Raw genomic sequence first — 25,890 nt, forward strand, 5'->3', positions numbered from 1 at the left:
TACTCAGCCCCTTGGGAAAATGCAGATGTCCTCGACTTGCTTCTTTTAACCTGGGTCAGGCAAGCCCAGCTCCAGCGTGTGCCTGCCGGGGAAGGAGGGAGGGCTCTTTAGCTCTTCTGCTGCAGAATGAGTTGTGAAAAATCAAGAGCAGGGGAAAGAGGGGAGAGAAAAAAAAGACAGTAAGAATTCTGGCTTTCCACAAGTTGGCTGCTGTGACCCTTTGCCACCCTGCTACGTGCTGACAGTGACCCAACGCCGCGATGCTCCAACAGGCTGAAAGAGGCGGCTGTCCCCACGCTGCTGTGACCTCAGGGCAGTGCCCACCAGGCCCTCATGCACTCAGCAGCAATCTGCCTCCACCAGGGTGCCCGCTGCTGGGCTACCATACCATCCTCAGTACTGCTATGCCCATTGCCAGGCCACCGTGCACACCGCAGTGCCACTGTGCTGCTGGGTGCCTGGGACGCACAGCCCAGCCCCATGGGATACCATGGCAGGAGAGCTGAGGTGGTTTTCCTTCTTCAAAACATCATTAGGATTGAAAAATGAATCTCTGGCTTGCACGTTTTGCATAAATACATGGCAAGTTATCAATTGATGTTCAAATAGCTTAATTGAGTTTGAGAGGGGGAAAGGTCATTTAATTGGTCTATATTGAAATGTTAACAGAAACAGATATGAGGAGGAATAGACTTTAATGGCTGCAGTGTGGCACTGATGTCTGCATTCACTTGCAAAATTGTTAATTAGGGCACTTTGGTAGTTCATTTGCTTTTGTATTGATGTGCTGAGTCCAACGAGAGAAATTGGGTCTGTATATGCTATTTACAGAGACTTACGTGCCCTCAGGAATAAAGGAAATAAAGTGTAAATCAGAGCTGGTTTCTGAATGGTGCTGGTGCCTTCACTGAGAGGCTGGCAGCTATGCGAAGTGTTGTCTACTAGCAGTGCATTTTTGTGTGTGATTAAGCTTGATATTTTAGCTTCATTTTTCATCATATGTGTAGCAGTTGTCTTGAATAATGCCTTAACATTTTCAAAGAAGTTTTGTGTATGAAGTTTTAAAAACTATATTAAAACAGATCGTCTTGCAAAAGCAAGGAGCTGGATGTTCATTTTAGCCCTGGAAGAAGGCATTATCTCCTCGAAGGTACTGCAGGGATACATGGAGCTGCAGTTTGTGGCCTGCAGTCATCAGAGCCTGGGAAATCACAAAACCAGCTCCTGGTGTGTGCTCTAAGTCCACCGTGCCTCTCTTACAGAACTTAAACCTTTAAGGTAGTGGCATTTTGTACATGGGAAGGGCAAAATCGTGCTGATTGTCCACCTGCATTTTTTGTGGGTTGTAATTGCATGGATTAATCCTGGTGCTGTTTCATTATAGACTTGCTGGATGCAAAGCTTGCTATTTGAATTGGCTGCAGGAAGGCTGCATTGTGTACAGTGTATAATCATACATTATACTCTGGGTACTCCTTATAAACAGAGGCAGCAAGAAAAGGCAAGTGCAAAAGAAGGAGCTGCGATTCGTCACTGTTACAGCAGGGATTCTGCTGTGGAGCAGGCTAGGAGAGGATATTTTGCAGCAAAAAAAGCCTCAATCTTACAGCTCTGAGATGAGAAGGACGTGGTGTTGGGTGCAAATACTGTGTCACGGTAGCTCCTCGATGCTGGCTGCCGTGTAACGCTGTCATTGCGGGACAGAGCTTTGGGGTTTGGGCTGTGCTTTGCCACGGAGCCTTTCTTTAAACTCCTGGGGCGAGGGTGACATCAGCTTCATTTGCTCGTATGTATTTGGGAAAGTGCTTACGTGGAGATCACAAATGTGCACACTGCAGCTATCTGGTTCTGCAAGCTTAATCAGAGTCCCAGAAAGTGTCATTGTGGCTGCATGCAAATGTATTTACATAGGAATGGGTCTGGGGCTCTTTAAAGAAGGCAACAAAGTTGAAGACCGAGGCCAACAAATAAATGAAAGTTTCTCTAAATCCATTGGATAATAGAGGCAGTGTTAAGGCTAACCACAGTGTTGAACTAAACAGAGGGATTACTCCTGGGTTTTGCATCAGTTGTTTTCTGCCGGGTGGCCTCACTTGTCAAAAAAAAAAAAAAAAAAAAAAAAAAAGTTTAACGGGAGAACATTCACATGGCACATTGAGAAAAGAAGTATGCTTAATTCCATCAAAGCTCAGAAATCAGTCATTAATTTATTCTAACCTCCGATTGTTGGTCATTTGTGAAACATCTGGCCTTTAAGTCAGAGGAACCCAAACACGAGCACAATGTGGGCTCCTCTGCAGATGGGGCTGGGAGCGGCGCGGGCCGGGCTGAGCGAGGGGCTGCCACTCATCGCTCCTGGGACTTTGCAACACGTTGAAATGATTCCTTCAGTTAATTTAGTCTGGAAATTAGATTATTGTTCATTTGCATCTTGGAAAAGTTGTGCCATTAAAAAAGAGTCTCTTGCTTCATGGTGAGTTAACAGATATTTAGCAATCTTGCAGCTTGCTAGTCAGAAATAGTTTCTAATGAAGTTGAAATTTGAGATAGAAAATGTATAAAAGCTTTCAGGAAAGACATACCCTATTTTCCATATGGCTAAGTAATTGTTATGATATTTGTTTTAAAGCTGGACTTAGACACTCCTGACTGCCCTCTAATTTGATATGGCTGGTCCAGACGATTCTTCTTGGGGAAACTTTCGCGGCAGAACGCAGTGAAGGAGATAAATAATTTTGCAGCTAAACACACATTGCGAAGTATAGAAAATAATTCAGTCGTCTTCGCCACCGTGCGTGTAACAGTCTGCAGGTTACTCGGCTCTGCGAGGAGTTTGAATGAGAAGGAGCAAAGTGATTAAAAGCAGATTTGAAATAAAGGTGGCACCTCGGAGCTGGCAGAACTCTGCCTTTTGTTCGTCTTAACATATTCCTGCTGCCTCGTGCTGCAGGATGGGGGCTGCTTTCGGCTGGGGGGGAGGAATGACGGGCAGCTTAAACACTGCCTGTGCCCAGGATGAAAGCCGCTGCCTTTCACGTGGGATGTAGACGCGATGTAGGGATGTAGACATGGAGATCTGCCAGTTCTGCAGCCAGGGCATTGCAGGGCCGCATCCCTGCCCTTACCTGCCTGTGCTATTTGGGGCCTAAAGGTCAAGGATCACTCGCTGGCCTGACAGACTGTGTCCTTGGTAGGAAGAGGCTCGCTCTTCTGGCAAGCATAGTGATGCTGTTTGGGCATGTGATAAAAAGAAAGAGTTTTGAAGGGTTTGTGTAAAGCGGATCTTTCTCTTAATATTTGTTTATCCTTTTCCTCATTGCTAAATAAATAGACCTTTAATCCCCATTCCATTGTAAAATCTACTGTGTCAGAATAATGGCCGCTGTAACTCCTTTCGAGCCAGGTCTGATCCTTCCATACCAAAGGGGTATCTGCAATTTTGGCAGTTGGACACATCATATTAAAGAATTGAAAGGCTGAACTAAGGACGAGTCAATATATGTGGGTTCTCAGCATTTGCTTGCCACTGCCACAGCATGGCTTCAGTTCAACAGCAGGAATTGGAAGCTCTCGGGTCACACGCCCTTGTGGCTGTCACACTTGGGCTCCAGCAGCCCAGCATTCCCCAAGCACTGGTGTCCCAATCACTGCCAGGGCGGTGGAGGTGAGAGCAGATCTCTTTAAACGTTTGTGGAACACAAGGTTTGAAACGTTGCTTCGAGAGCACGCAGATGATGGCTGGCACAGGGGCTCTCCCAGCGCTCTGGGAAATGAGCTGTTGACATTCTTTTGGGTCATCATCCGAGAGAGGAGGGCAACCGCAAGGATTGAGCAGATAAATTCATCCCAAAAGACCTTTATCCATTCCGTTGCAACTTGGAAATGTTTGTGTCGAATAGCAGCATTAATGTAGCCCTTTTAGCCCTTCAAAGTGAGCCTTATGTTAAAAAAAAAATAAATCAAATGGCTGGAGTAATAACTTCTTTAGGTCTTCTAAGAGGTAATTCAGTATTTACATAATTCTGGAGCATAAACCAATCTTTCCTTCAAGAGGCTCTGAAATAGAATTGGGATCTTATAGAGGGAAAGAGTCTCTTTTGAATTCTAATCGACTGGATCTGTCTCAAATGCATTCCTAGTTGATTGTAAACAGCAGAATTTAAATTAATTTCTTCTTATCTTGTCTTTTGAAGAAAGCTAGCAACGTGTTTGAAAAGTTTTATTTTAAAATGCAGCTCAGAGGTTTTTTTTATTTTTTATTTTTTTACATGATGAAACAGGTGTTAGGCAGGATGGGTTTTGACAGCCAGATGATTATACGTTCGTCTGGGTTATTATGAAATAAATAGGAAAAAAAAAAACAAAAACTTTTTGACTTGAATTCGAATGATACTATATAGACTGAATGTGCAGGAAAGGTTCCCACAATGCACTGTGAAAACCTAGGCTAACAAACACCCCGCTGTGTTGAAAACCCCCAAAAAAGACAAAAGCACAATGAAATAGAAAGCTTACCACCGGTAGCTTTCAAAACGACAAACTAGGCAAACTATACATCTCCACCACTCCAATTTTGTCAGAATGCTAATGAGCCTGCTCTGATCTTTACTCGGCTTCCCGTGTTTTCTACATCTTCAAGGACCACATGGCGCTAGCAAAATAAAGACAACTAAATGAGAATTTCGAATGCTTTTTGTGTTGGGACCTGGTGCCTTTCAGTTGACGCGCTCGTTGAATATTCTCAACTTAAAAGCGTACAACAGGGGGCTGGGTATGAACTTTTTAGCAGGGGAAAATTTGTACAAAAGTAAATTAGTGTGATGAGGAAAATATGAGAAAAATTTCTGATTAATTTCCACTCTATAATATCAATGACACCTTCAGCCCCTCTCATACTCCTCGAACAAGAGATGCTGATAAAAGATGAATGATTCCGTGTTGTTGGCAGTGAATGTTTAGTGGTTTTTTAATAGCAGCATTCTACATAAAAGGCACCAGGAAGTACTCTGCATTAGCAGTTGAGATCACTAGTTAATAGGATGATGTCTTTTAGCTTTTGTCACAAGATTATTAGAAAGGATGGTTTCTCTTCTCATCCTGGCATACTTTGGAGTGCTTCTTGAGCACAAGTGCTAAAATACAGGTTTCTCTGTATTGTTTGCCATGCAAAGTAAAAGCCCTTTTAATGCAACACCTTTTACTATTTTTTTTTTAACCAGGTGATTTTGTCATTGATCTCTTATCTGCCCCCTTTAGCTGTATTAATCACTTGGAGTGTTCTGCTTCTCAATGGGCGCTTGATGATGTATATGTGCACAGATTGGTTATCAAAAAATAAATCCCTTATATGCTCTGCACCTTCACAATCCTGATTATCGAGCTGTATTTACCAGACAGCATTATACGGTCTTGAATGCTTCTTGCTGGAGTCCCTCGGTCTGTAATGGGAATTTGCACTTGGTGTGTGCCGCAGCCCCCAGAACAAGTTTTGGCTTTGCAAACCAATTGCACTGACATTTCTTTGGCATTTTCCAAAGTGAATGTGGATTTGTGTCCACCAGCGTTAATGCTACGGGAGGAAAATTATAGGTGTTCAGTTTTGCATGAGAGATGGTCTCTGTTTAGAAGTTGGTTTTGTCACTGTCCTCCCTACCAGCAGGAAGGGATACATTTGTATACTAGGCCCTTTTGCATGCTTATTTCTTCTTTCCAAATACACCTCCTTGGACTAACTCCTTTCTACCCAAGCTTGCGTGTGCAGGCTGCTGTCACTGCCTGCATGGGAGGCAGAAAGCAGGAGAAATGCTGGTGTGTATGCATACAAAAAAAGTTGTGACTAGGTAGGGAAGTCAGTGTGATCTTCTCATGCTTTCCTATCTTACCCAAATCGTAAAGTACGACTTAATAACCCCACAGCTCTTACAGCAGCGTGCCACGCTCGCTGTCCATTCCTTCCTGAGTTCTCCAGGTCAGTTTTCTTTCAGTTTCCCTCCCGCCGTGTTCCATCCACAAAGCCTCCTGTTTTGCCGGTTCCATCCTCCCCAACCTCCGACTCCTCCCAGCAGCTCCTGCGAGGCGGTCTGGTTGGTTCTGCTGAGGGTCCACCAGCCAGATGGGCCTTCCTGGGTGCCCAGTATTCGCGCAGTTCCCGTTGGGCAGACTCTCCGGGCTGCACCGCGGCATGGAGCTCGGCCTTGAGCTCCCCGCTTCTGCTGGATCTCAGATCAGTGCGTCTGCTGGGAGAGGTTTGCTTCCCAAGAGCAAATGCAGACAGCACACGTGGTCAGCCTTCCCCGCTTGAGTTCATCCCACTGTAAAGAAGCCCAGCGATGAAATGGCAGCAGTTATTTATTTTCTCAAAGCAACATAGCTCTGCCATTGGCTGCCCAGGGGCTGGAGGAGAAGCTGACCTGCTCTCCATGCCCTCCCCAGCTATATCCTCATCATGGCAGTGAAGGAGAGTGCCTGAAGGCAGCACTGCCCGCATAGCAGGAGGCTGCTCTGGGAGAGCCCTCAGCACACTGAATAGACTTGCAAGCCTTCCAAAAGTCTTGCAAGACCCAACAGACACTTGCTTCTTTAGCTGATTTTCCATCTTTCTTTGCGGTATTGCAGTATAAATGGTCTTTCATGTGGTCAGCCTAGTCTCTGGCTCCGTGCCTGGAAGCTGGCGTTCTCCACAAGCAGGGCCTGCCTGTAAAGAGAGTGGTGAGGAGAAAGGCACCGCGGTCACCCTGGGGCTCCCAGCTCACGCTGTGCTCTGCAGAAAGCTCTCATTTTTTCTCTCTTTTCTCCCCTTTACCACCAAAACCACCTTTTCTGTCAGTGCTGGGAACCGTGGAGCCCTGGGGCACCTTGGCCTAGCTAAATGTGCCCAGTTAGCCCCGGGAAGCTTTAGGTCCCAGAGGTATGAACCTGCCAGCTCCCAGTGAGAGCAGCCTCTTCAGTGACATTGCTACGCGGTCATATTCGGTGCCAGCCATCATCTCACATCAGGCAGCTGTTTGGGTTAAATTCACCCCCGCCCAGTTAAGAAGTTCTTTTTTACTGCACGCCACCCCTTACTAGACCAAGACTAAGCATTCTGAAGGAAGCGTCCCCTTGGAAGAGCACAGTCCAAAGACTTCAACTTCCCTCTCACTTCAGGATCTTTACCAGCCATTAATCACCTTGTGAGCAGGTAGGTGGCACCGGTCCGAGAAGTAGCCACAAGCCGTTGAGTAATTACTGTCACCGGTAGCAAAGCATCCAACTCTGCTTTTTGACCTGCAAAATATTCTGTCTGCCAGATTGCCATCCAGCTCTTGGTGAATTTCCAAGTGAGAATTGATGTTTTTTTCCATGGTTTAAGAGGTTCAGATGTCCCAATTAATGACGCTTGTTTCCTGTGCGGCAAGCAAAGGTTTGATGGCTTTCCAAAGCCCAGGCTTCTTCTGAAATTGTGTCACAGGAGCAAATTTGGGAATAATGAATTCTGGAGGGTAGGGAGGGACAAGTGTTGGTTCTGTCTTGTGTGAGCATCCCTGCAGGCATTGTCCTTGGGAAGGAAGCATTGCTGTCTTATAGGAGTCCCTTGATTTTTCACTTGACTCTCACCCCTTGCTGTCTGAATTTTGGGCTACAAGCTATGTGTTTTCTTCATGTTAATTAATACCTCCCATTTAAAATGTATTTATTCTCTTTATCAAGGCCAGGCATTTTGTTTCTGTTGATTGTCTGTTATTTTCTGATGGCTACTGTGTTGCACAGGTAATAATCAGCACTCTCTCATCTTACATGGAAGTTTGTGTCCTGGGACAACCTCAGGTAGTCAGGCCTGGGCTGCCAGGCCATGGTCTGCAGGCATTTATATCTCTGTGTTAGTCCAGCTGTGGGTAGGAGAAATCCTGGCGTGGGCTGCGCTGTGGTGAGAGCCCCAACCTGTTTGCACAGTTCTCAAAGTTCTCAATGAGCTCTCTGATTTATTACATTTCAAAAGGCAAAGAAATTAGACGTTTTCTGCTTGATAGTAAGTTAATTTGATGTGTTCTTGTGATAAAGGAAATCCCTTGGCCAAGGCTCTGTTTCATTAGGGTTACAGTGCTTTGGGGGCCAAAGCAGTCAGACTGCAATGCAATACAGCTCAGCCTGGCAGATTCTTGGCAGTCGGCACCCACCTTTATGAGACTTCATTGTGTGGACATCAACGTCTTCTCAACTGCTCTCAGGCAGCAAGTTAGTGGCCATGCATTTTTCTTCACAGTGTTTCTTCGGCATTTTCCCATTCAGAAAAATCGTGCAAGGGCTTTGGCTGATCGCTAGCGCTCACTCCTGCAGGGCCATCTAAACAAGACACCCATCTCGTACGTCTCCTGGTGGCTATTCTTGTTCACTCCAGTGATTTTTAATAACCAAGGAGGTTGTCAGTCAGTGAAATAAGAAGTATTCTGGAGGAAAGGTGAGCGTGGTAATGCTGGAATGGAAGGTGTGAAGCTCGAGGTTGAGCAGCCCAGCTGTTCACACTGCCTACTGGAGGCTTTCTTTCAACGCTAAGAGCTTTTCAGAATAATGTAACTAAAATTCTTGAGTTTTTCCACCAAAGTTTTTCCACTCTTGAAGGAAGCTAGCCCCTGTCCTACAGCAGGGAGGATTCCTCGCTCCTGTGTTTGCTGTTTGTTTGTCGGAGTATTTATTGGTACAGCCTTGCCTTCCCCCGTTCAACATTCAGCCCGCTTTTAATTCTTGCTGAGCTCTTAGTTTCAACATCGCCTTGTGGCAACGCATTCAATGGTAAGCGCCGAGGCTTTGGGCACAGAGAGTTCTTTTATCGGTTGTGAACACACCGCCTTCAATTTCAGTGCATTTCCTCAGGTTCCTATGAGACAAGACGAGGCACATCCTCAAACTATTCCTTTATTTGCTGTTCATGTTCTCCTTCAGGTAACCAAGCCAATCTGTCCGGTAGCTCCTAGTACAGAAACTCGTAAAAACCTGTCCCCCTAATTGCCCGAATGCAGCCCGATTGGTTTTCAGCAGGCAAACAAACACAGTGCTGTATGCTTCCAGAATTTGTGGAATTTGCCAGCGTTCGGACAGCCCACGGTGGTCACCTTGCTGCTGTCAGACAGCAAACAGCACAGCTCTCAGAGCAGAGGAACGGGTCGAAGTTGCCAATTCCAGTCACTATTCGCCTCGCTCCTGCTCCCACGGCTGGCATCCTGCTGCTGCCCTCTTCACCCAAGTGCGCCGAGGGAAGAAAGCTGCTTCTATTCTGCTTTAAAACTGTGGGTAAACAGCAGCAAATGGGTGAAGAATGGGCTCTGTCTTAAGTAGGTTGTTTTTCGTGTAGTTCTGCTGAGGTAAATGGGGAGATGGGGAGCTTTCTGTGTTTAACATGACACCATGGAGCACACTATACGCAGTGCAAATAAAATTTGAAAACGATTACTGCTTGAGACAGCATGCAAAGTGATTTCTGTGAACCTGTTATTTCTTGCCAGACCAAATGGGCTGGTAGGGGATGCTGATAGAAAGCCTTTATTATGTATCTGCTGTAGGTTGTAATTCATTTTTGCACAACGGCTAAATACATTTACACGTGAGGATTTTTTTTTTAAGTATGAATCTATTGGCTTATCTTGACAGATTTACAACAGTGTATCATGTAGAGGAGTTGCTGTGTTCATCCATTTGCACTGCAGACCCATCCTGTCCATGCATGTTGCTACTTTTTCTTCTCTTTAAGTGGTACTCAGGGTGTTTTGTAGCACTTTAGTCTCTGTTTTCTTAGCGATGTACAGTTTCACTATGTTAATCCATATTTGGTTTATCTAGTGACTGGCTGCCCAAAAGGCTTTAAAATAATGGATCTAATGGCACATATACGTCCCAATCGCCTGCTGATGGTAAGGGTGTGTTAAAAGTATTTTCAGCAGGAAAGAAAGGGGGAAAAAAAAGCAGTTTGCTCTTTGAAATTGGTTCAGAACAGGCATTTGTCAAAATGCTCCTTATTTAAATATTGAACAAATAATTAGCTTGCAATTCAAACAAAAATCCATTTGTAAATCCCAAAGAAAGTGAAGGAAAAGGTATTTTATAAAGCCTGCCTGGAGGCTGTGCAACGTGAAAATAAGGCAGTCCCTTGTATTGTTCTCCAAAAAACGGCAACATACACGCATGCTTGTAATTCTTGAGCGTTGAAGGTGAAAATTGGCTCAAGTTGTTCCTGAATAACAGTCATGAAAATACTGTTAGAATGTGTGTGATGAACCATGGGAGGAAATAAAGTTGGAGCGGGGAGGAGAGCTGTTTTTTAGTGGTTGTTTGGTTGTTTGGTTGTTTTGTCTTTTGACTGTTATTCAAATCGTGGCTTCCTAGGACAACAGCATCAAACTTTACGCTGCAGCCTTGCCTGAGCCCTATGTGGGAGATGCCCCTGCCAGACGCACAGCACAGGAGCTGGTGGAGTTTCTGGTGTCTGAGGGCAGAGTTTGGTGTCCTGGGCTACCCTGGTGGCCAAGGAGGGGTCTGGGGGATGACAGGTGAGGGGGAGAGAGGAGCAGGCATCCCTCAGCGCTCCAGCTGGACAGTCTGATCAGAAAATGGCGTGGAGAGAACCCCCTTCATTTCCTAGCAGAAGGATAGAAGCAGAGTGTATCGGTCGGGAAACAGGAGGAGGAGAGGAAAAAGAGAAAATAAATGAGCTAAACCTTGTCAGCTCTGGCCTTAGAGCATATGTAGTAAGCAAGCATGACACGGAGGGCTGTGCTGGGTGCTTACACAGAGATGTGCCGAGCTTACGGCTCCCTTCGGCTCTGGCTCGGCGTTCCTCCTGTGCGCTGAGCTCCGAGGCCGCGCTCAGAAGTCATCGCTGAGCTGCGGGGTGAAATGTAGAGCCGTAATCAGCACGAAAGAGAATAAATAGCTCTGCCTGGTAGTTAACCAGGTGAAGTTAAACACGGTGAGATGAGTTCGGGCCTTTTCAGCGAGCTGACAGTCTTCGTTTTGAGCTGCGGTGTAAAGTGCTTTATCCCGAGGTGAGGTATTGTGGCAGAAGCTCACTCTGCCTCCTTCCCCTGGCCGTGCTGGAATACAGCCTCCTTTCTCTGCCACTAACAAGGCTGCTTCACCACCACAGCCCACTCTAAGTAATTAAATCAATCCTTTGTACTTACCGTATTCTCCTCTAGTGACGGTACTAGATCTGATTATATGCTTCATGCATATTCAAAGTACGGCACTGACAGCTCTTTAATGAGCTCTTACTTAATCAGCGCGAACAATGTTCATCTTGTTCTTTTTTTCCTCATACATTAGAGCTAGGAACAGTTGGGGAAAAAATGAAACATCCAGCATTCATTTGAAAAATATATTGTACTTTGAAAAGTGTCTAAGCTGGGGAAGTTGCATTCTGCCCTTTAAAAGTCTGATGGACAAATTGGATTACTAGTATTGGATTAAATAACAAATGGTGAGAGGAGAAATGAGAAAAGCTGGCTGTGATCACAGGCTTTAATATTTTTTGTTACTTATAAAGCTGAAGGGGTCTTTAACCAGTTATTAAAGTCAGGATTAATTTGTAATGGTCCAACTTAGTAGCTCTAAAAGGGTTTTGTTGTTGTTGTTGTTGTTTATCCAAAACAATGGTGTAGTGCGTGTATTATGGGAGGAAATGTAAGTTTAAGATCTGTGGGCGAGAGATAGATTCCCATCCCTGCCCTGGCGCAGATAAGGGCTTTGCATGCGCGGTATCGATCCGTTCTCCAACACGTTTCCCGCTTCATTTAAATAATCTGTACAGTGGGCTGGTTTTTTCAGAGCACAGATATTACTCCCGTTTTAATTTTCAGACCTTTGCAGAGAGGGAAAGAAACCCTCGTTTCACACTCGGAAAGCGGCCACGAATGCGAGCAGCGAGGCAGTGGGGTTCTGCAGGGCGGATGTGTGCCGAGCCCGGGGAGAGCGGTGAGAGGCTCGGTGCATTTTGTTCAGGCACTGCCAACGTGGTTTCAGCTCGCAGGGCTGCTGTCGAAGGAGCGCTTGGTTTTTCTCGGCCAAAAGTGTTTCCACCAAAGGAGGAAAAAAAAAAAAAAAAGCAAATTAGCGCATGGTACCGGACGTACTGAAAAGAGTTATTTAAAAATCATATGTCTGGTGGCTCATCTTTTATTTCGCTTGCCTGGGAAGAATCTGTTTCAGCCCCGTGCACAAGAATTTAAAAGCTCGTGGTCAACAAATAAAATATCACCATCTAGCGCTATTAATATTGCACACATGTGTCATTTTGCTGATCAAAAAGGCCTTCACCGGGGTACAATTGGCCTTTTTCCAAATGGCAAGCTTTTTCTCAGCTTTTTCTTTTTTCTTCTTTCTTCTTTTGTTGCTGCCCGGGGATTTGTGCCTATCGCAGCCGCTATCACATGACTGGTGTCAGGGCATCACATGGTCCGAAGTGAATACAAAAACAGCTACCGAAAAGATTAAAAATTCGGTAAAACAATACCGACTTTGTTAACTCTCTTTAAACCAGCCCAGCCAGAGCACGTTCTGCGGCCTTCGGTGTCAGCACAGGATCACCGAAATAACACCCTTGGGAGCGCTGACCTGCGGCTTCCCTCCTTGTGCACTGCTGCCAACTCTGTCTGGGGGGACACAGTAAGGGAAAGAAGTTCCTATCTCAGGTTTAGGTGCTCGCCCTGAGGTTGCTCATTGTGAAATTAGTGCCAGAAGTTGAGCAGTGTGTTCCTAGGGCCACGTATTTGTGGCTGTGAGAACTTCTGTTCACTCGCTGCGTGGTGATCCCGGAACGGGCAAAAGCAATCCTTCCCTCTGCCTTGCCACCCCCAAATAAATGAGGGCTGCTGGGTGCATTGCCACTGCCAACTGTCACTGTTCCTAACTGCAGACCCCATTAGTGGGCCCGATCCAGCAGTACCTTTGATCTGTAACTTAGCAGCAAACTCTACCCATGAGTCTTAATCCTCTTTGGGGCAGTGCACAACTGCTGAATATCATCGTCAGTGCCGTGCAAACGTGGCGTGATTTTTTCTACACAAAACCAGCAGCAAAGGTCCAGGGGGAGAGCAGCTGTGCAGCAAGGCACATACCCTAGGAGCAGCCACCCACCGGCAGTGCCCTGCTGCTGCTTCCTGCTCCTTCCCTTGCACCAGTGCCCTCAGATGGCACATTCAGGGCCCTTGAGGTGCTGCATGCCTCTCCCAGTGTGCCCCGATGGCCTGTGATCCTGGCTGTACTGGGCTTGCCTGGTGGTCCTGCCCACCACAATGGGTTTGGGTGCAGCAGGATTATTTTTTTCATTGGGAACATAGCGATGATATAGTTTACTTCAGAAGTAGACTTAAAATATACGATGAAAAATGTCTGCTATCAAAGTTCTATTTATGAAGCTAACATCTTTGGACTTCAGGACTCCTATAGTGCAGTGCTGTGATAGTTGTACCACGGGGACTCTGCCTTGTGATGCTGTGTGATAGGGGAGGTGGATCCTCCGACAACTGAACTGAAATACACAGCTTAACTTGTGCAGTGCCACCCAAGTAAAGAAGCACTTTCTATTGCAGGAAGAAACACGGAAGAAGAGGAAGCTATGATGCAGGAGTGGTTCATGCTGGTTAACAAGAAGAACGCCTTGATAAGACGGATGAACCAGCTTTCCCTCCTGTAAGTACAGATGGACACACATAAGTCCAGAAGGCCGATTTACCTGAATATTTACACAGCAGACAGGCACAAAACTTCTTTGCTTTCTTGCCATTGGATTTTAATGTTTCCTCAAGAACGAGGAACGCAGGCGATCTGCGCAGCGCATCGGGGAACTTGTTTTCCTCATATTTCAGACCTGACAGTGCAGAGCGTGCAATGACATGAGATTAACCAGAGTTGTGAAAAAATATGAAACACGAGGCGTAGGTACATTTCCAAAGGCCCTACAGTAGAATCAGGTTACATTTCAGAAGCGGGCGGGTGGCTCCGCGCCGTGCCCTGGCTGAAGGAAGCTTTTCCCAGCAGGGAGAGGCAGCGCTGGGTGCAGCTCTGCTCCCTGCAGCTCAGCTCCTGCGGTGTGCCACCTAGCGTGCTGCCGTGCACAGGAGATTCCACCTCCAAACATCCAGCTTTTCTAATCCCGGGTCTAATTTTCATTATTCATTAGGGCAAAATGTTTATAGGATGATACTGCCGGTGTTATCTCGGTGAATGGGCCGATGCTGGAATCTGCTCATTAGATCCAGGGAAATGTTTTACGTTTGGGACATTCCACAGCAGCAGCTCTGAGGATGGATGTGAAATAACTGTTTCCCTCAGTACAACAGAGAGCATTAAAGGCCCCGTTAGCCATCGTGCGGGGTTTTAAGTTTGTGTATCACTTCTTTGGAGTAGCTTAAACTTTCAGAGAAAAGTCGGTCGCCAGTCCTAAAATCAATGCAAGTTAAAGGTTCTTTTAAGTGTTTAATGATTTAGTAATTAACATATTGATGAACTTTTGCAACTCACCCAGGGAAAAAGAGCACGACCTGGAGCGGCGCTACGAGCTGCTGAACCGGGAGCTGCGCGCCATGCTGGCTATCGAAGGTAAGCATTGGCTGTGCTGCTGGTAATGGCACGCCGCGGGTGCACCGGGCCTCGGTGCCATGTGCAAGGTTCAGTCAGGAAAAATAAAAATATGGGGCACCAAGCCTTGGCATACATGTAGGTGAAAGCACTAAGGAGGTGCAGGGCTGGTTTTGGAGCAGCGTCGCGCTGCTTCTGGCCGCAGAGACTGGACGGGGCGAGCTGCCGGAGGGAGCTCTGCCTTCTGCCCTGCGGCTGGGTCTCACCCCAGCACCTTGCTGGGAAAAAGGATCTCCTTTTTATGGCAAAGCGGTGCGTTTGCCAAGCAAACACTTGGTTGGGGAGACACTGGGATCAGGGCAGAACCACACACCCGTTTTCTCTGTTCTCTGCACTCCCTGTGCTCAGTCACCTCACCTGAACGAGGCCCAGGGGCAGATTGACACGCGGGATCAGGAAAACAGCCCAAACTTTCCACAAGGCTTTGGAGTGAATTGTATAATAATCCTAGGGATGATTCATAATAAAAAATAAACATCCAGATAGCTTAACCCACTGCCTGCATTATTTTCTTATTTAAATATCTTAAGTGTTTTATAATGCTGTGCTGCTTATAGCTCTCAGTCACAAATGCTGTCGTATAGTTCAAAGCTGTTTGCTTAAAAGTTAATCCTTTGGGCTCTGCAAAATGGACCTTTTGTCTGATCAATGCAAATTGATTTTGCTATTCGGTATTGACCTCTTAACCCTTTGACTGTCCATGGTAATTTCTTTCTTCACCTGATAAGGTACCTGATCCATAATAAATCGATTCTAATTAGTTTGGAGACTTCACTAGCAGCGTAAGTTTGGAGCAGGAAAGCAGCAGGTTGCAGGTAGCTTTTCCTATCTGTCCATCTGTGGTTGTGTTTCTGCATAAGGCTGCCTGCACCATATCCTTGGGTAAACTTGGGTCAGGAATGTACACACAGCTTGCTGCAGAGACAGCCGGATTAGCAGGGAATCATACCACTGCAACAGTCAGTACGTGGAACGCTCTAAAACCAAGGAGGACGTGAGAGATACTGTGCTTCAAACCTTAAATCTAAATGCTCGGTGGCCTCACCCATGTGTTTCTGTCTGGGGATGGCAGAGCAGCCCTGTGCTGCTCACACTGACTGGGACAACATCTGTCTTCTTTACATTTCTTTTCTGCAAGTTCAGAGCGCGATGCTGAAACCCAGCAAGGTTTTGTCTTTTTTTTTTTATTTTATTTTTCCTTTTTGTTTTTTTCTTTCTTTCTTTCTTTTTTTTCCCCACTATTGATGATAGGGTAAACAGGGGCTTAGGGAATAAATGGAGGTGCGCTGGAAAATTTGATTATTTTTATTTATGCAACAAAGTCTGTGCTGAGCGTTTTGCACCATAAAGGAAATTGTTACCCCATCAGAAGTTTTGGCAGCGCTCTGCTTCTACCTCAAAGCCCACAGAAGGAGAAGTCCTCCTAACAAAAGGACAGCAAAATGCCAAAGAGAAAGCAAAACGCAGCCCAGGGCCAACCGGGCCGTGTGTCTCAAAGATGGGGTTGTGAGGCAGAACGCCGACCCGGGTTGGAAAGTAAAAAATGAATCCAAAGAACTCCTTGAGAGATGGCGATTGCTGCTGGGGCGAATCGCTGTAACTTCCCCGCGTGGCCGTGCTGCTGATGTGTCCCGCAGGCAGTTCGCCCCGCTGCTCACGGCGAGGAAGGCTGCGGGCAGAGCCGGCTGCGGGACGGGGCCGCGGGGTGCGCGAGCGGCTGCAGCGCTGCTACGAAACAGGAGAGCGCCAAACAAAAGCCGGACTTTTTATCCGCCTCCCTGAGCTGCAGAGATGGGAAGGGGGACAGAGAGCAGCTCGCCGCTGCCCGGCAGCTCGGCAACGTGCTGCTGCCCACACGGGGCCGGGGACGCGGGGCCATCCTTCTGCACCGCACGGCCCCAGTGCCGCCTCCACCCCCTTTCCCTTCTTTCTTTTCCTTCCTTAATTCAAGATTTAATGCCTCCTTAGGAGAGATAAGTTCGTTTTTGCACACCTTGGGAGGGGGGTGTTCGTTTTCTGCCCAAGAAATGGATCTTCTTTAGCGTTTTGTACATCTTGATTTATTCCTGGCTTCCAGTTTGAAGTGGGTGCTCTTCTAAAAGGATTTATGCATAGGTTCACTATTTTTGTAGTTATGGTTTATATGATAAGCTTTTTATATTTAAAATCAATATGTAATCCTGTGGAGGAGCTTATCCTCTAAAACCCCATTTGTAAATCTATTTTAGCTTTGTTACACCGCACAGCCCGGTATCCCATAGATTGATTAGGCGCAGCACAGAATCCTATCAAACGGGCTGCTCTGATGATGATGCAAACTCTTTCAGGATTGCTAGTTGACTGGAACCGCAGATAAGGGCTGCCTGCCATCCCCCAACGCGCTCCTTACAAAACTCCCGTTAATTTCCATCAAAGTGCCCGGCTTCGTTATTGCGGCGCCGGGGCTGCGGGTTTTCCCGCAAGAACTTTAGCCCGCTTCCACTAAGGCATTTCTATGGGAACCGGCCGCCCGTTTGCCCCAAGTAATTATATCACTGCGAGCAGCGGGGGGAAAAAAGGCAACGCGAAGTCAGCGAAGAACTGAAAGCGTTTCTGCTCCACTGCGAGTTTCACAAACTCCGTCACTGCAGCCCGCGCGGTGCCCACGGCTCTCAGCACTGAGCCCTGCAGCTTCGTCCCACGGCTGCGTGGGGCTCAGCCCTTCCAGCACCGAGGGCCCTCGGGCACAGCAGGTGGGGGCCTGCCTGGCACCCCGACACCGCAGGGAGGCACCCCAAGGGGCTGCCGGTGGGACGCTGTTGGGCGAAGCCAGCTTGAAGAGAGCTCCAATAGGGGATGTGATCCTACAGCTCGGCGCCGGCCCCTCTCTTTGCCACTCGCCACCCGAGAGGGGGACAAATGGGTCTCCTTTTGCGGGAAATGAAGTAAAAGCTGCACACCGCACGTCTGATGTGCCGGGGATGGGCAGACGCAGGGAGCACGGGACAAATCGTTGCGTTCCGTTGACGCGGTGTCGCTGAGCCCACGGGGCAACGAGAAGGGCAGCTCGTAGAGGGGACCTAGCAGGAAAAAAGAGTAGGGCCGAGCGCGGCCGACGCTGAAATATTCGCCCGATGTTCGCCGTTTGCAAAGCCGTAACTGCGGCTGAAAATGGGGAGCTGAAACGAAAAAAAAAAAAAACAAAAACAAACAAACAAAAAGGAAAGGAAAAAAGAAAATACGTTGCGAACAGCTCGTGCGAAGCTGCGCCGGTACCACGCGGGGTGCGCTGCCCCCGGGGGTCGCTCCGCGCTGCGCCCCGTTTTCAGCGCTCGCCGCGCCCGTCCCGAGGCGGCCTCGTGTCCCGCGCAGGGAAAAGCGGGGAGCGCCCGTGCGGCTTTTTCCCCTTTTTTTCGCCTGTTTTCACCCCCCTTTTTCTTTTTTTTTTTCGGAGCGGTGTCTCCCCTCTTCCCCCTCACCCCCCCGCCGCCTCCCTCCCCATTGTTTACCTTCCTAATGAGGGAGGCGGGGATGGCCGCGCGGTGAGTGACAGCGGCAGCCCCGGGGCACGGCCGGGACGGGAACGGCGAACGGCTGCGGAGCCCCTTCGGGGGGAGACTCTCCGGGTGCGGAGTCCCGCGGGGAACAGAAATCACGGGGCTAATCGCTAAAAGTCGTTACAAGAATGAAAAGGCGAGGCGGGCGGCGGCGGGCTGTGCCGGGCGGGGTGGCGGAGAGGCTGCGGGCTGTGCCCAGTAGGGCAGAGCCGGGCCGGGCTGTGCCGCATCGGGTCGGGCTGCGTCCCGCCGGGCCGTGCCGTGCCGTGACCGTGTCGTCCCGCCCCGCAGACTGGCAGAAGACGGAGGCGCAGAAGCGGAGGGAGCAGCTGCTGCTGGACGAGTTGGTGCTGCTGGTGAACAAGCGGGACGCGCTGGTGCGGGACCTGGACGCGCAGGAGAAGCAGTGAGTGAGAGGCGGGGGGGGCCGGGCTCTGTGCCCCCGCTCACCCCCGGGTGTCTCCGCAGGGCCGAGGAGGAGGACGAGCACCTGGAGCGGACCCTGGAGCAAAACAAAGGCAAGATGGCCAAGCGGGAAGAGAAATGCGTCCTGCAGTGAGCGGCGGCCCCGTCCTGCGCTGCCGAAACGCTGACGAGAGGCTGCAAAGAAAGAAAAACAAAGAGAAAAAAAAAAAAAAAGAAAAAAGAAAAAAAAATGTTTTGCAAAAAAATCAAATCAAATCAAACCCCCCCAACACACACACACACAGACACACACACACTCTTCCCCCCAGCCTTCCCATTCCCTCGGGCCGGAGCCGGCGGGTCCCGTCCGGAGCTCCGCGCAACCCCGGGTTCGTGCTGTAGGGTTACAGGGGCCCGAGGATACAACACCGACCCCACGGGGAAGGCCTCCAGGCCCCGGCCCGCCCCCCCCCTCAGCCCCCCCCGCTGTCCCCGGGCCGTATTTATTGCGCCGGGCCCCGCGGAGCCCCCGTTTATTTATTACAGTGCCGAGAGACGGAGAGAGCGTTTTCAATAAAAGCCGAATCTTTCTTACCGGACCGAGCGCCTCCTGTGTGCTGCCGGGGAGGGAGAGGGGGGGCAAAGTTTGGTCGGTCGGGTCCGACCCGACCGCGGGGCGGGGAAACTTCAGCGGGGCCCGAAGCGGCGGGGGGGGATCGAGGGGAGCCGGGCAGGGAGCGCCAAGCGGCCTTCCTCTTCCTCGTCGTCGTCGCCGTCGGGCTTCGGGGAATCGCCGCCGAGGAACCGGGGAAGGAGGAGGAAAAGAGAGAAATAAAGAAAAAAAAGAAGGGGGAGGGGGGGGCGGGAGGCAAGGGGGAGTGAAAGCCCCGCGGTGCGGTGCGGTGCGCGGTGCGGTGCGCGGTGCTGTGCGCGGTGCGCTCGCGTTCAGCTGTAGAGCGGACGGGCGGCGCGTTGGGGCGCGCACACCGCCGCTGAGCGCTCCCGGCCCCGCGCCGCGCCTGTCCCCTCGGGTTTCTCTTCTTTTTCTTAAGAAACCCACAAAGTTTGGAGCCCTCCGGGGCCGCAACTCCCCCCTCACCCCACCCGCCCCGCTTCCTCTCCTAGGGAACCGCCGCGTCCCGTCGCCCGCAGGGCAGCGCGGTGCGGGAGCGGCGCGGAGCAGGGGAAAGGGAGAGGGTAAGGGGTTGGGAGCGGTGCGCGGGGCAGCGCGGAGCGGTGCGGAGCGGCGCGGGGCGGGCGGGGGGGGCCCGGGGCCGCGCTGCCATTGCCCGGGCGGCTGTCAGTCAGGCGGGGAGCGGCCGCGGATTGGCGCCGGGCTGGTTACGCACGGGCTTTGCGCGCACATACAAGGGTAGGGCGGCGCGGAGGCGATCAAACCTCATCAGGGCCGCGGCTCCATCGCCCCGACAGCGCGGGCCGGCGGCAAGGTAACGCGGGGCGCCCGGCCGGGCTGCGCGCCCCCACCGCCCCCTCCCGGGGGGGCCCCGCTCCGCTCCGCCCCGCGCTCCGCGGCCGCGCAGGGGGGGCCCGGCCCGACCCGGCCGGGGGGGTCCCGGCCACGCCGCCCCCCGTTCCTCCCCTCCCCCCCCCCCCCACGGCCCGGAACTCCGCGCCCGGTGCCGGTGCCGCTCCGCGCTCCCCTTCTTCCCTCCTTCTTTGCAACTCTCGTCCATTTCTAATTAAAACGTCCCCGTCCGCTCGCTTTTAAATTAATTAGACTTCCCTCCTCCGGTCCCTCCTTTTGATTCCTAATCCAATTATCTTTTTAAATAATTGCTTTATCTCTCCCCATCGCCGGGCGACGGTGCCTCTCGGCGCTCGCCCGCAACTCGCCTTCGTTTCGAAAAAGAATAATTATTTAAAAAAAAAGAAAAGAAAAAGAAAAAAAAAAAAGAAAAGAAAGAAAGAAAGAAAGAAAGAAAGAAAAACTCCCAAACCGCGAAGTTGCGGCTCGCTGACCCCGCTCTCTCCCCGCAGGACCGGGCCGACCCCGCTCCGCTCAGCCACCGCCGCCCGAGGACCGCGCGTCGGCGCCGCGGGACGGACCGAACACTGCGCGGCGGCGGCGCGGCTCTGCCTCTCGTCTGGGGGCTCTTTTTGTTGCGTTCGTTTTTTTGGGCTTTTTTTTTTTTTTTTTCCTCTTTTTCCTCACTTTTTTTTTTTTTTTTAATTATTTCTATTGCGACTATTTTTATTTTTATTTTTATTTTATTTTTAATTTTTTTTTTTTTACTTTCCTGCGGGACGTCGGAGGAAACCCGCCCGGCTGTTAGCATGATGTCTTACCTCAAGCAGCCCCCGTACGGCATGAACGGGCTGGGGCTGCCGGGCCCGGCCATGGACCTGCTACACCCCTCCGTCGGGTACCCGGGTGAGTCCCAAACGCGACCCCCCCCCTCTCCTTCTTTCCTTCCCCCCTGATTTCGTTCGCTTCCGCGGGGAATTTTAAGGAAAATTTAAAAAGGAAAAAAGAAAAGAAAAAAGAAAGAAAGAAAGAAAGAAAAGAAAAAGAAGGGGGAGGAGGAGGGGAGGTGGAAGTGTGGTTTATTTCCCTACAACGAAATCTCCACGGATCTCCTACCGCGTCCGGGCCTGATCCTTCCCAAGTGCTTCTCTGCTCACCCCGTCTGCAGCGGGATGGGGTTCGACCCCGCACGGCAGTCGAGGAACCCAAGGGGTTCCATAAAGTGGGGTCCACAGAGCGGAGGGGGGGGATGCTCCGAGGACGCCCCACCGCGGGGTGCTGGGGCCGCGCGGTGCCACAGTGACGGTGCCTGCCTGCAGCCACCCCGAGGAAGCAACGCCGGGAGCGCACTACCTTCACCCGCTCGCAGCTGGACGTGCTGGAGGCCCTGTTTGCCAAGACTCGCTACCCCGACATCTTCATGCGGGAGGAGGTGGCCCTGAAGATCAATCTGCCCGAGTCCCGAGTGCAGGTACTGCCAGGACCGGGGCACTCGGCGCCGTCGGCCATGCTCAGCCGGTCTCCCTGGGGCGTGCGTGGGCTGTGCTGCTCAGGGGAAGGGGCTTTTGTTTATTTTCTGGTCACTTGTAATTTTTTTCGATCTTATTTAATCTGTATTCCCCCTTCCACCTGCCCTGCGGGGTTAACAGCCCCTGTCCTGCCTTGCTGCACAGCAGCGGCCCCTGAGTGCTGCCTGCAGGGTGGGTGTGCAGGTGCTGGCCCCTTCCCCGCGGTCATTTGTTGAGGGATCCTCAGCTCGGTGGGCTCCCTTAGCCTCAAGCCCCAGTGACCCCAGTACAACAGGACGGGACACCCCACTCCTCGCTGAGGGCATTTGGGGTGATGCCGTCGGGGCGCGGGCAGGGCTCCGTGGGTGTAATGGCGGGGTGTGGGTGCGGGTGAGGCCGCCCGGCTGCAGGAGGGCAAGCAGGGCCCCCGGCTCCTCTCCCCGCCGCTCATAGCCCCGTTTCCTCCAGGTCTGGTTCAAGAACCGCCGCGCCAAGTGCCGGCAGCAGCAGCAGAGCGGCGGCGGAGCCAAGAGCCGCCCGGCCAAGAAGAAGTCATCGCCGGCCCGTGAGAGCTCAGGCTCGGAGAGCAGCGGGCAGTTCACACCACCGGCGGCCGCCTCCAGCTCCTCTGCCTCCTCTTCCTCCTCCAGCTCGGCCTCTTCAGGGGCTGCAGTGGCAGCCGGGGCTGCCCCGGCCTCCTTGGGCACGACGGCCTCGTCCATCTGGAGCCCGGCCTCCATCTCTCCTGGTGCAGCCCCGGCGGGGGTGACGGTGCCCGAGCCCCTGCCGCCCACCGGCGCGTCCTGCATGCAGCGCGCGGGGCCCGCAGCCTCCGCCAGCTACCCGGTGTCCTACGGCCAGGGCGGCGGGTACGGGCAGGGCTACCCCGCACCGCCCTCCTCGTCCTACTTCGGGGGAGTGGATTGCAGCTCCTACCTGGCCCCCATGCACTCCCACCACCATCCCCACCAGCTCAGCCCCATGGGTCCCTCCTCGGTGCCGGGCCACCACCATCACCACCCTCTGAGCCAGAGCTCGGGCCACCACCACCACCACCATCACCACCACCACCAGGGCTATGGCGGCACCGCGCTGCCCTTCAACTCCTCCGACTGCCTGGACTACAAGGAGCCGGCCGCCGCCGCCTCCTGGAAGCTCAACTTCAACTCCCCCGACTGCCTCGACTACAAGGACCAGGCCTCCTGGCGCTTCCAGGTCTTGTGAGGGCCCGGCCCCACACCGACCCCCACCCCAGGCCTCCTCCCCGCTTCGGCAGCGGCTCCGTCTCTCCTGACTGATATTTATTTGCGTCCCGCGCCCCTCCGGCCGGGTTCTTATAATTATTATTTTTTTAAACGGAACGGAAGAGGACTTGGAACACAAAAACCCAAAGGCTCCCTGCTCCTGGTTGGCCGCGCTCCTGGGATGGATGAGCACCGGCTCCAGCCCAGCGCTGCAGCCGTTCCCTTCAGCTGATGCTCCTGGGCCACCGTCGATGGCCATGAACCCAATGCAAAAATGCAACTTTAACATTTCCTTCTTCTTCTTTTTTTTTTTTTTTTTTTTTTTTTTTTTTCCCCTAAAATTTTATTTTCATTTCTCAGTTTTTCTCCCCTACCGGGGCCACCTCCGTCCATCCGTCTGTCCGCCAGGGGCCGGTGGGGCTGGAGAGGAGGAGGAGGTAGAGGAGGGGAGGGAAGGGCTGCTCGGCCGACCCGCAGACCAAAAAACAAAAAGCTTTTTGAAAAAATTAAAAAAAAAAATAATAAAAAGGAAAGAAAAACAGGAAAAAAAAAGTTTTGGGTTCTTTTTGGTTTTTTTTTGTTTGTTTTGTTTTTACTTTTTTTTTGGAGGGGGGAGGGAGGGATGGGGGAATGGGAGGGAGCTGAGCTCCTTTGGGGTAAATGTGGGGAAGGGGAGGTGGTTTCCTGCCCCCTGCCGTGGCCCCGTAGATCCTTCAGCCATGCAGTGCCCACCAGCAGACCCCATATCGAACCCCGTGCTCACTCTCCATGCTCTCTCTCCGGGGGTTCCCAGCAGGACAGGCTGTGCAGGGACACTTCTCTGCGGGTGCAGGCTCCAGGCTGCTTTTAATTAACGCTGCTAATTGGTTCCCTGGCCGGGCTGCACCACGTTTCCCCGTCCGGGGTGGGCAAGCGCTTCCCAAAAGGGCTGAAACCCTGCTGATGCAGCGCTATGCGCTGGGGACCCACGGGCAGTTCTGTGCTGAGAGGGGATGCATGGCTCACCCCGAACCGACAGCACGGTGGGCACACAGAGGGGTGCTCAGCACCACGACTTCAGACGCGCTGCCGGCGTTTCCCTGTTCCCGCTGTCGGCTGCGACTCGGTGGGAAGGGGAGGAGGATTATTTCTCACGGCAATTTCCACCCCCAAATCTCCATTTATTTTCCAGCCTTGGTCTTGTCTCAGCTCCCAGTGCAGCAGGGAGCCCGGCGCGTCCCCAGTGTGGGGGGAGCAGAGGCACTGGGGTGCTACAGGTGCTTTGGGAAGAGCTGGAGCGCTGTTGGGTCGCCCATCTCAGAGCATGCAGGTGGAATCGCCACCACCGAGCGATGCGGGCAGCGAGCATCCTGTGCCACCTGCTGTAGATAGAACAGCATTTACGGAGCGGCGTCGGGTTTCTATGCCGGCACCGGCTGTGCTCGTCCCAGCGCCGGTGCCCTCGCAGCCCTTCTTTAGGGAAAAGTTGTCCCAGCGCCCACCGGACGCAGTGCCGTGTGGGCAGCGGTGAGCCGCTCTCGGCAGCTCCGGTCATTGTCTTGCAGCGGGCGAGAGAGGAGCCCCGCCGCTGCGCTCCACTTTATCCCATCGCCGCTAATTCGGGCACAAGAGCAGCAGTAACCGCATGTAAAATCCCACTTGGGTCCGAGCCCCGGCTGGGAAGTGCCAGCGGCGCTCCTGGTGCAACGCCGTTCCCTCGGTCGGGCATCAAAAGCTTTCGGAGTGCGCAGGGCTGTGTGCTGGGGACAGCAGTCCGCGCTCCTCCAGGATGGGACTTTTGCAAGAAAACCATCAGAGGATTTTATGGAGGGGAAAAAAAAAAAAAAAAAAGTGAGATTTTAGGAAACGGCGCTTTGCATCTTATGTACATTTCTAGTATCACTTCCTGTATATTTTTAAGCCGAAATCCTCTTAGCATGCAAAGTAAATAGATTATGATATAGCGAAGGATTAGGAATCCCTGTCTGGTGTCGGATTAATCCCTCACACAGACCATCACTCGCGCTGACAGAATCGTGGCTGCCGTTCAGCACACAGCTCTGCGTTCCACGCTGCCCCCGCCGTCCCTGCGCACCGCCCCACAGCCGAGCTCGGGGCTCCGGGGGAGAACTGCTGGCCGACAGCAAGCACACATCTTTTATTGTGCTCCATACAGGTGTTTTGCTCACAAATCGCTTCAGATTTAAAAAAAAAAAAAAAAAAAACGTTTACCGCTCACCTTCCTTTTCAGGACAGAAAAAAACAGTTTTAAGACGATGGTGATGGGATGGAAGGGGGAGGGAGCCCCGGAACCCGCCCTCACGGCCCGAAACCCGGCGATGCCGCAGGGCTCGCTGCCCTCGGCGCGGTGCGAGGGGCCGATTGGGATCGGGGCTCCGATGGAACGGTGCTTAAGAGGCTCCGCGTCTTATTTTAAAGGCAAAATAATGGTTATTCAGCTGAGATGATACAGCAAGATATGAAAATGGAGAGCATTCTTAGCAAAACGCCGCCGACTGCGAAAGGCACAGAGGTATCCTGAGTGGAGATGTTATCTGCCCCTATCTCAATGGAACGGCTCTCGGAGCCTGAAGTGGAAATTCAAATCTGCTTCCGAGCACAGATTGCTAAAATATATAATATAGGAGAAGTTTATGGCTGCGCCCAGTGCAACCACTCCATGCAGTTAGCAGGGAGCTGCAATTAGTCCATTTGTTAATGCCAGTGAGTGGCACGGGAACAATGTCACCAAGACGTAGGCATATGTGGGGCATGGCCATGCTTGCCATCATAGGTCTTCTTCTCTGCCTGGAGCTGTGCTTGGTGGGCTCTCCACGGACGCCACGGAAAGGGTCACACCAGCCCCAGGTGCACGACTTGGAGAGAGCCTCTGCCCCTCGGCCCCTGCAGGGAGAAAATCAGGACAGCATGGATGGGGACGTGGTGCTCCCACTGCCACCCGCCCAGGGACAGGAGACAGCCCTGACCCGGCAGCACGGTGCAGGGCACCGCTCCCCCCCTTCTCCCCGCTCCCACCCCTCCAGTCCTGGCTGGAGCGTGAAACTTTATATTTAACATTTTCATTAAAACATTCCGCCGGCACCTCATGGCTGGGCTAACGTCAG

General features: G+C 51.5%; 3 protein-coding genes across 17 annotated transcripts in view; 2 read left to right on the plus strand and 1 right to left on the minus strand.

The window, feature by feature from the left end:
* EHBP1 (EH domain binding protein 1) overlaps positions 1-19,147 on the plus strand; it is a 196,896-nt gene extending 177,749 nt beyond the window's left edge. For 14 of the 15 annotated variants that reach the window (XM_052698968.1, XM_052698987.1, XM_052699034.1 and 11 more), the window contains 4 exons: positions 13,560-13,659; positions 14,495-14,568; positions 18,435-18,549; positions 18,612-19,147. In XM_052698968.1, coding sequence (XP_052554928.1) covers positions 13,560-13,659; positions 14,495-14,568; positions 18,435-18,549; positions 18,612-18,702 — 380 coding nt within the window. In that variant the 3' untranslated portion in view covers positions 18,703-19,147. Of the gene's footprint in view, positions 1-13,559; positions 13,660-14,494; positions 14,569-18,434; positions 18,550-18,611 lie in introns of those variants that run through there. The other variant, XR_008210268.1, reaches the window with a different exon arrangement.
* A 1,419-nt stretch (positions 19,148-20,566) lies between these two features.
* Positions 20,567-23,197, plus strand: OTX1 (orthodenticle homeobox 1). Its single transcript, XM_052699308.1, has 3 exons — positions 20,567-20,940; positions 21,354-21,505; positions 22,011-23,197. Exons 1-3 carry the CDS (start codon positions 20,844-20,846, stop codon positions 22,764-22,766), a joined length of 1,005 nt encoding a protein of 334 aa, XP_052555268.1. The 5' UTR covers positions 20,567-20,843; the 3' UTR covers positions 22,767-23,197.
* Positions 23,198-24,899: 1,702 nt separating this feature from the next.
* Positions 24,900-25,890, minus strand: part of WDPCP (WD repeat containing planar cell polarity effector) — a 141,212-nt gene continuing 140,221 nt past the window's right edge. Inside the window, exon 18 of the mRNA XM_052699147.1 lies at positions 24,900-25,669. Within this exon, the coding sequence (XP_052555107.1) occupies positions 25,619-25,669 (51 nt within the window). The 3' untranslated portion in view covers positions 24,900-25,618. The remainder of the gene's footprint in view (positions 25,670-25,890) is intronic.

The sequence above is a fragment of the Tympanuchus pallidicinctus genome, unplaced genomic scaffold (genome assembly GCF_026119805.1).
Source record: "Tympanuchus pallidicinctus isolate F22 unplaced genomic scaffold, pur_lepc_1.0 scaffold1, whole genome shotgun sequence".
In the NCBI taxonomy this organism is placed as follows: domain Eukaryota; kingdom Metazoa; phylum Chordata; class Aves; order Galliformes; family Phasianidae; genus Tympanuchus; species Tympanuchus pallidicinctus.

Excerpts from the sequence above, each read along its gene's own strand:
- OTX1 (XM_052699308.1), top strand. The coding sequence starts at position 20,844 with ATGATGTCTTACCTCAAGCAGCCCCCGTACGGCATGAACGGGCTGGGG. Across the intron at positions 20,941-21,353 it reads CCCCTCCGTCGGGTACCCGG|CCACCCCGAGGAAGCAACGC; the intron begins GTGAGTCCCAAA and ends GCCTGCCTGCAG. Across the intron at positions 21,506-22,010 it reads TGCCCGAGTCCCGAGTGCAG|GTCTGGTTCAAGAACCGCCG; the intron begins GTACTGCCAGGA and ends CGTTTCCTCCAG.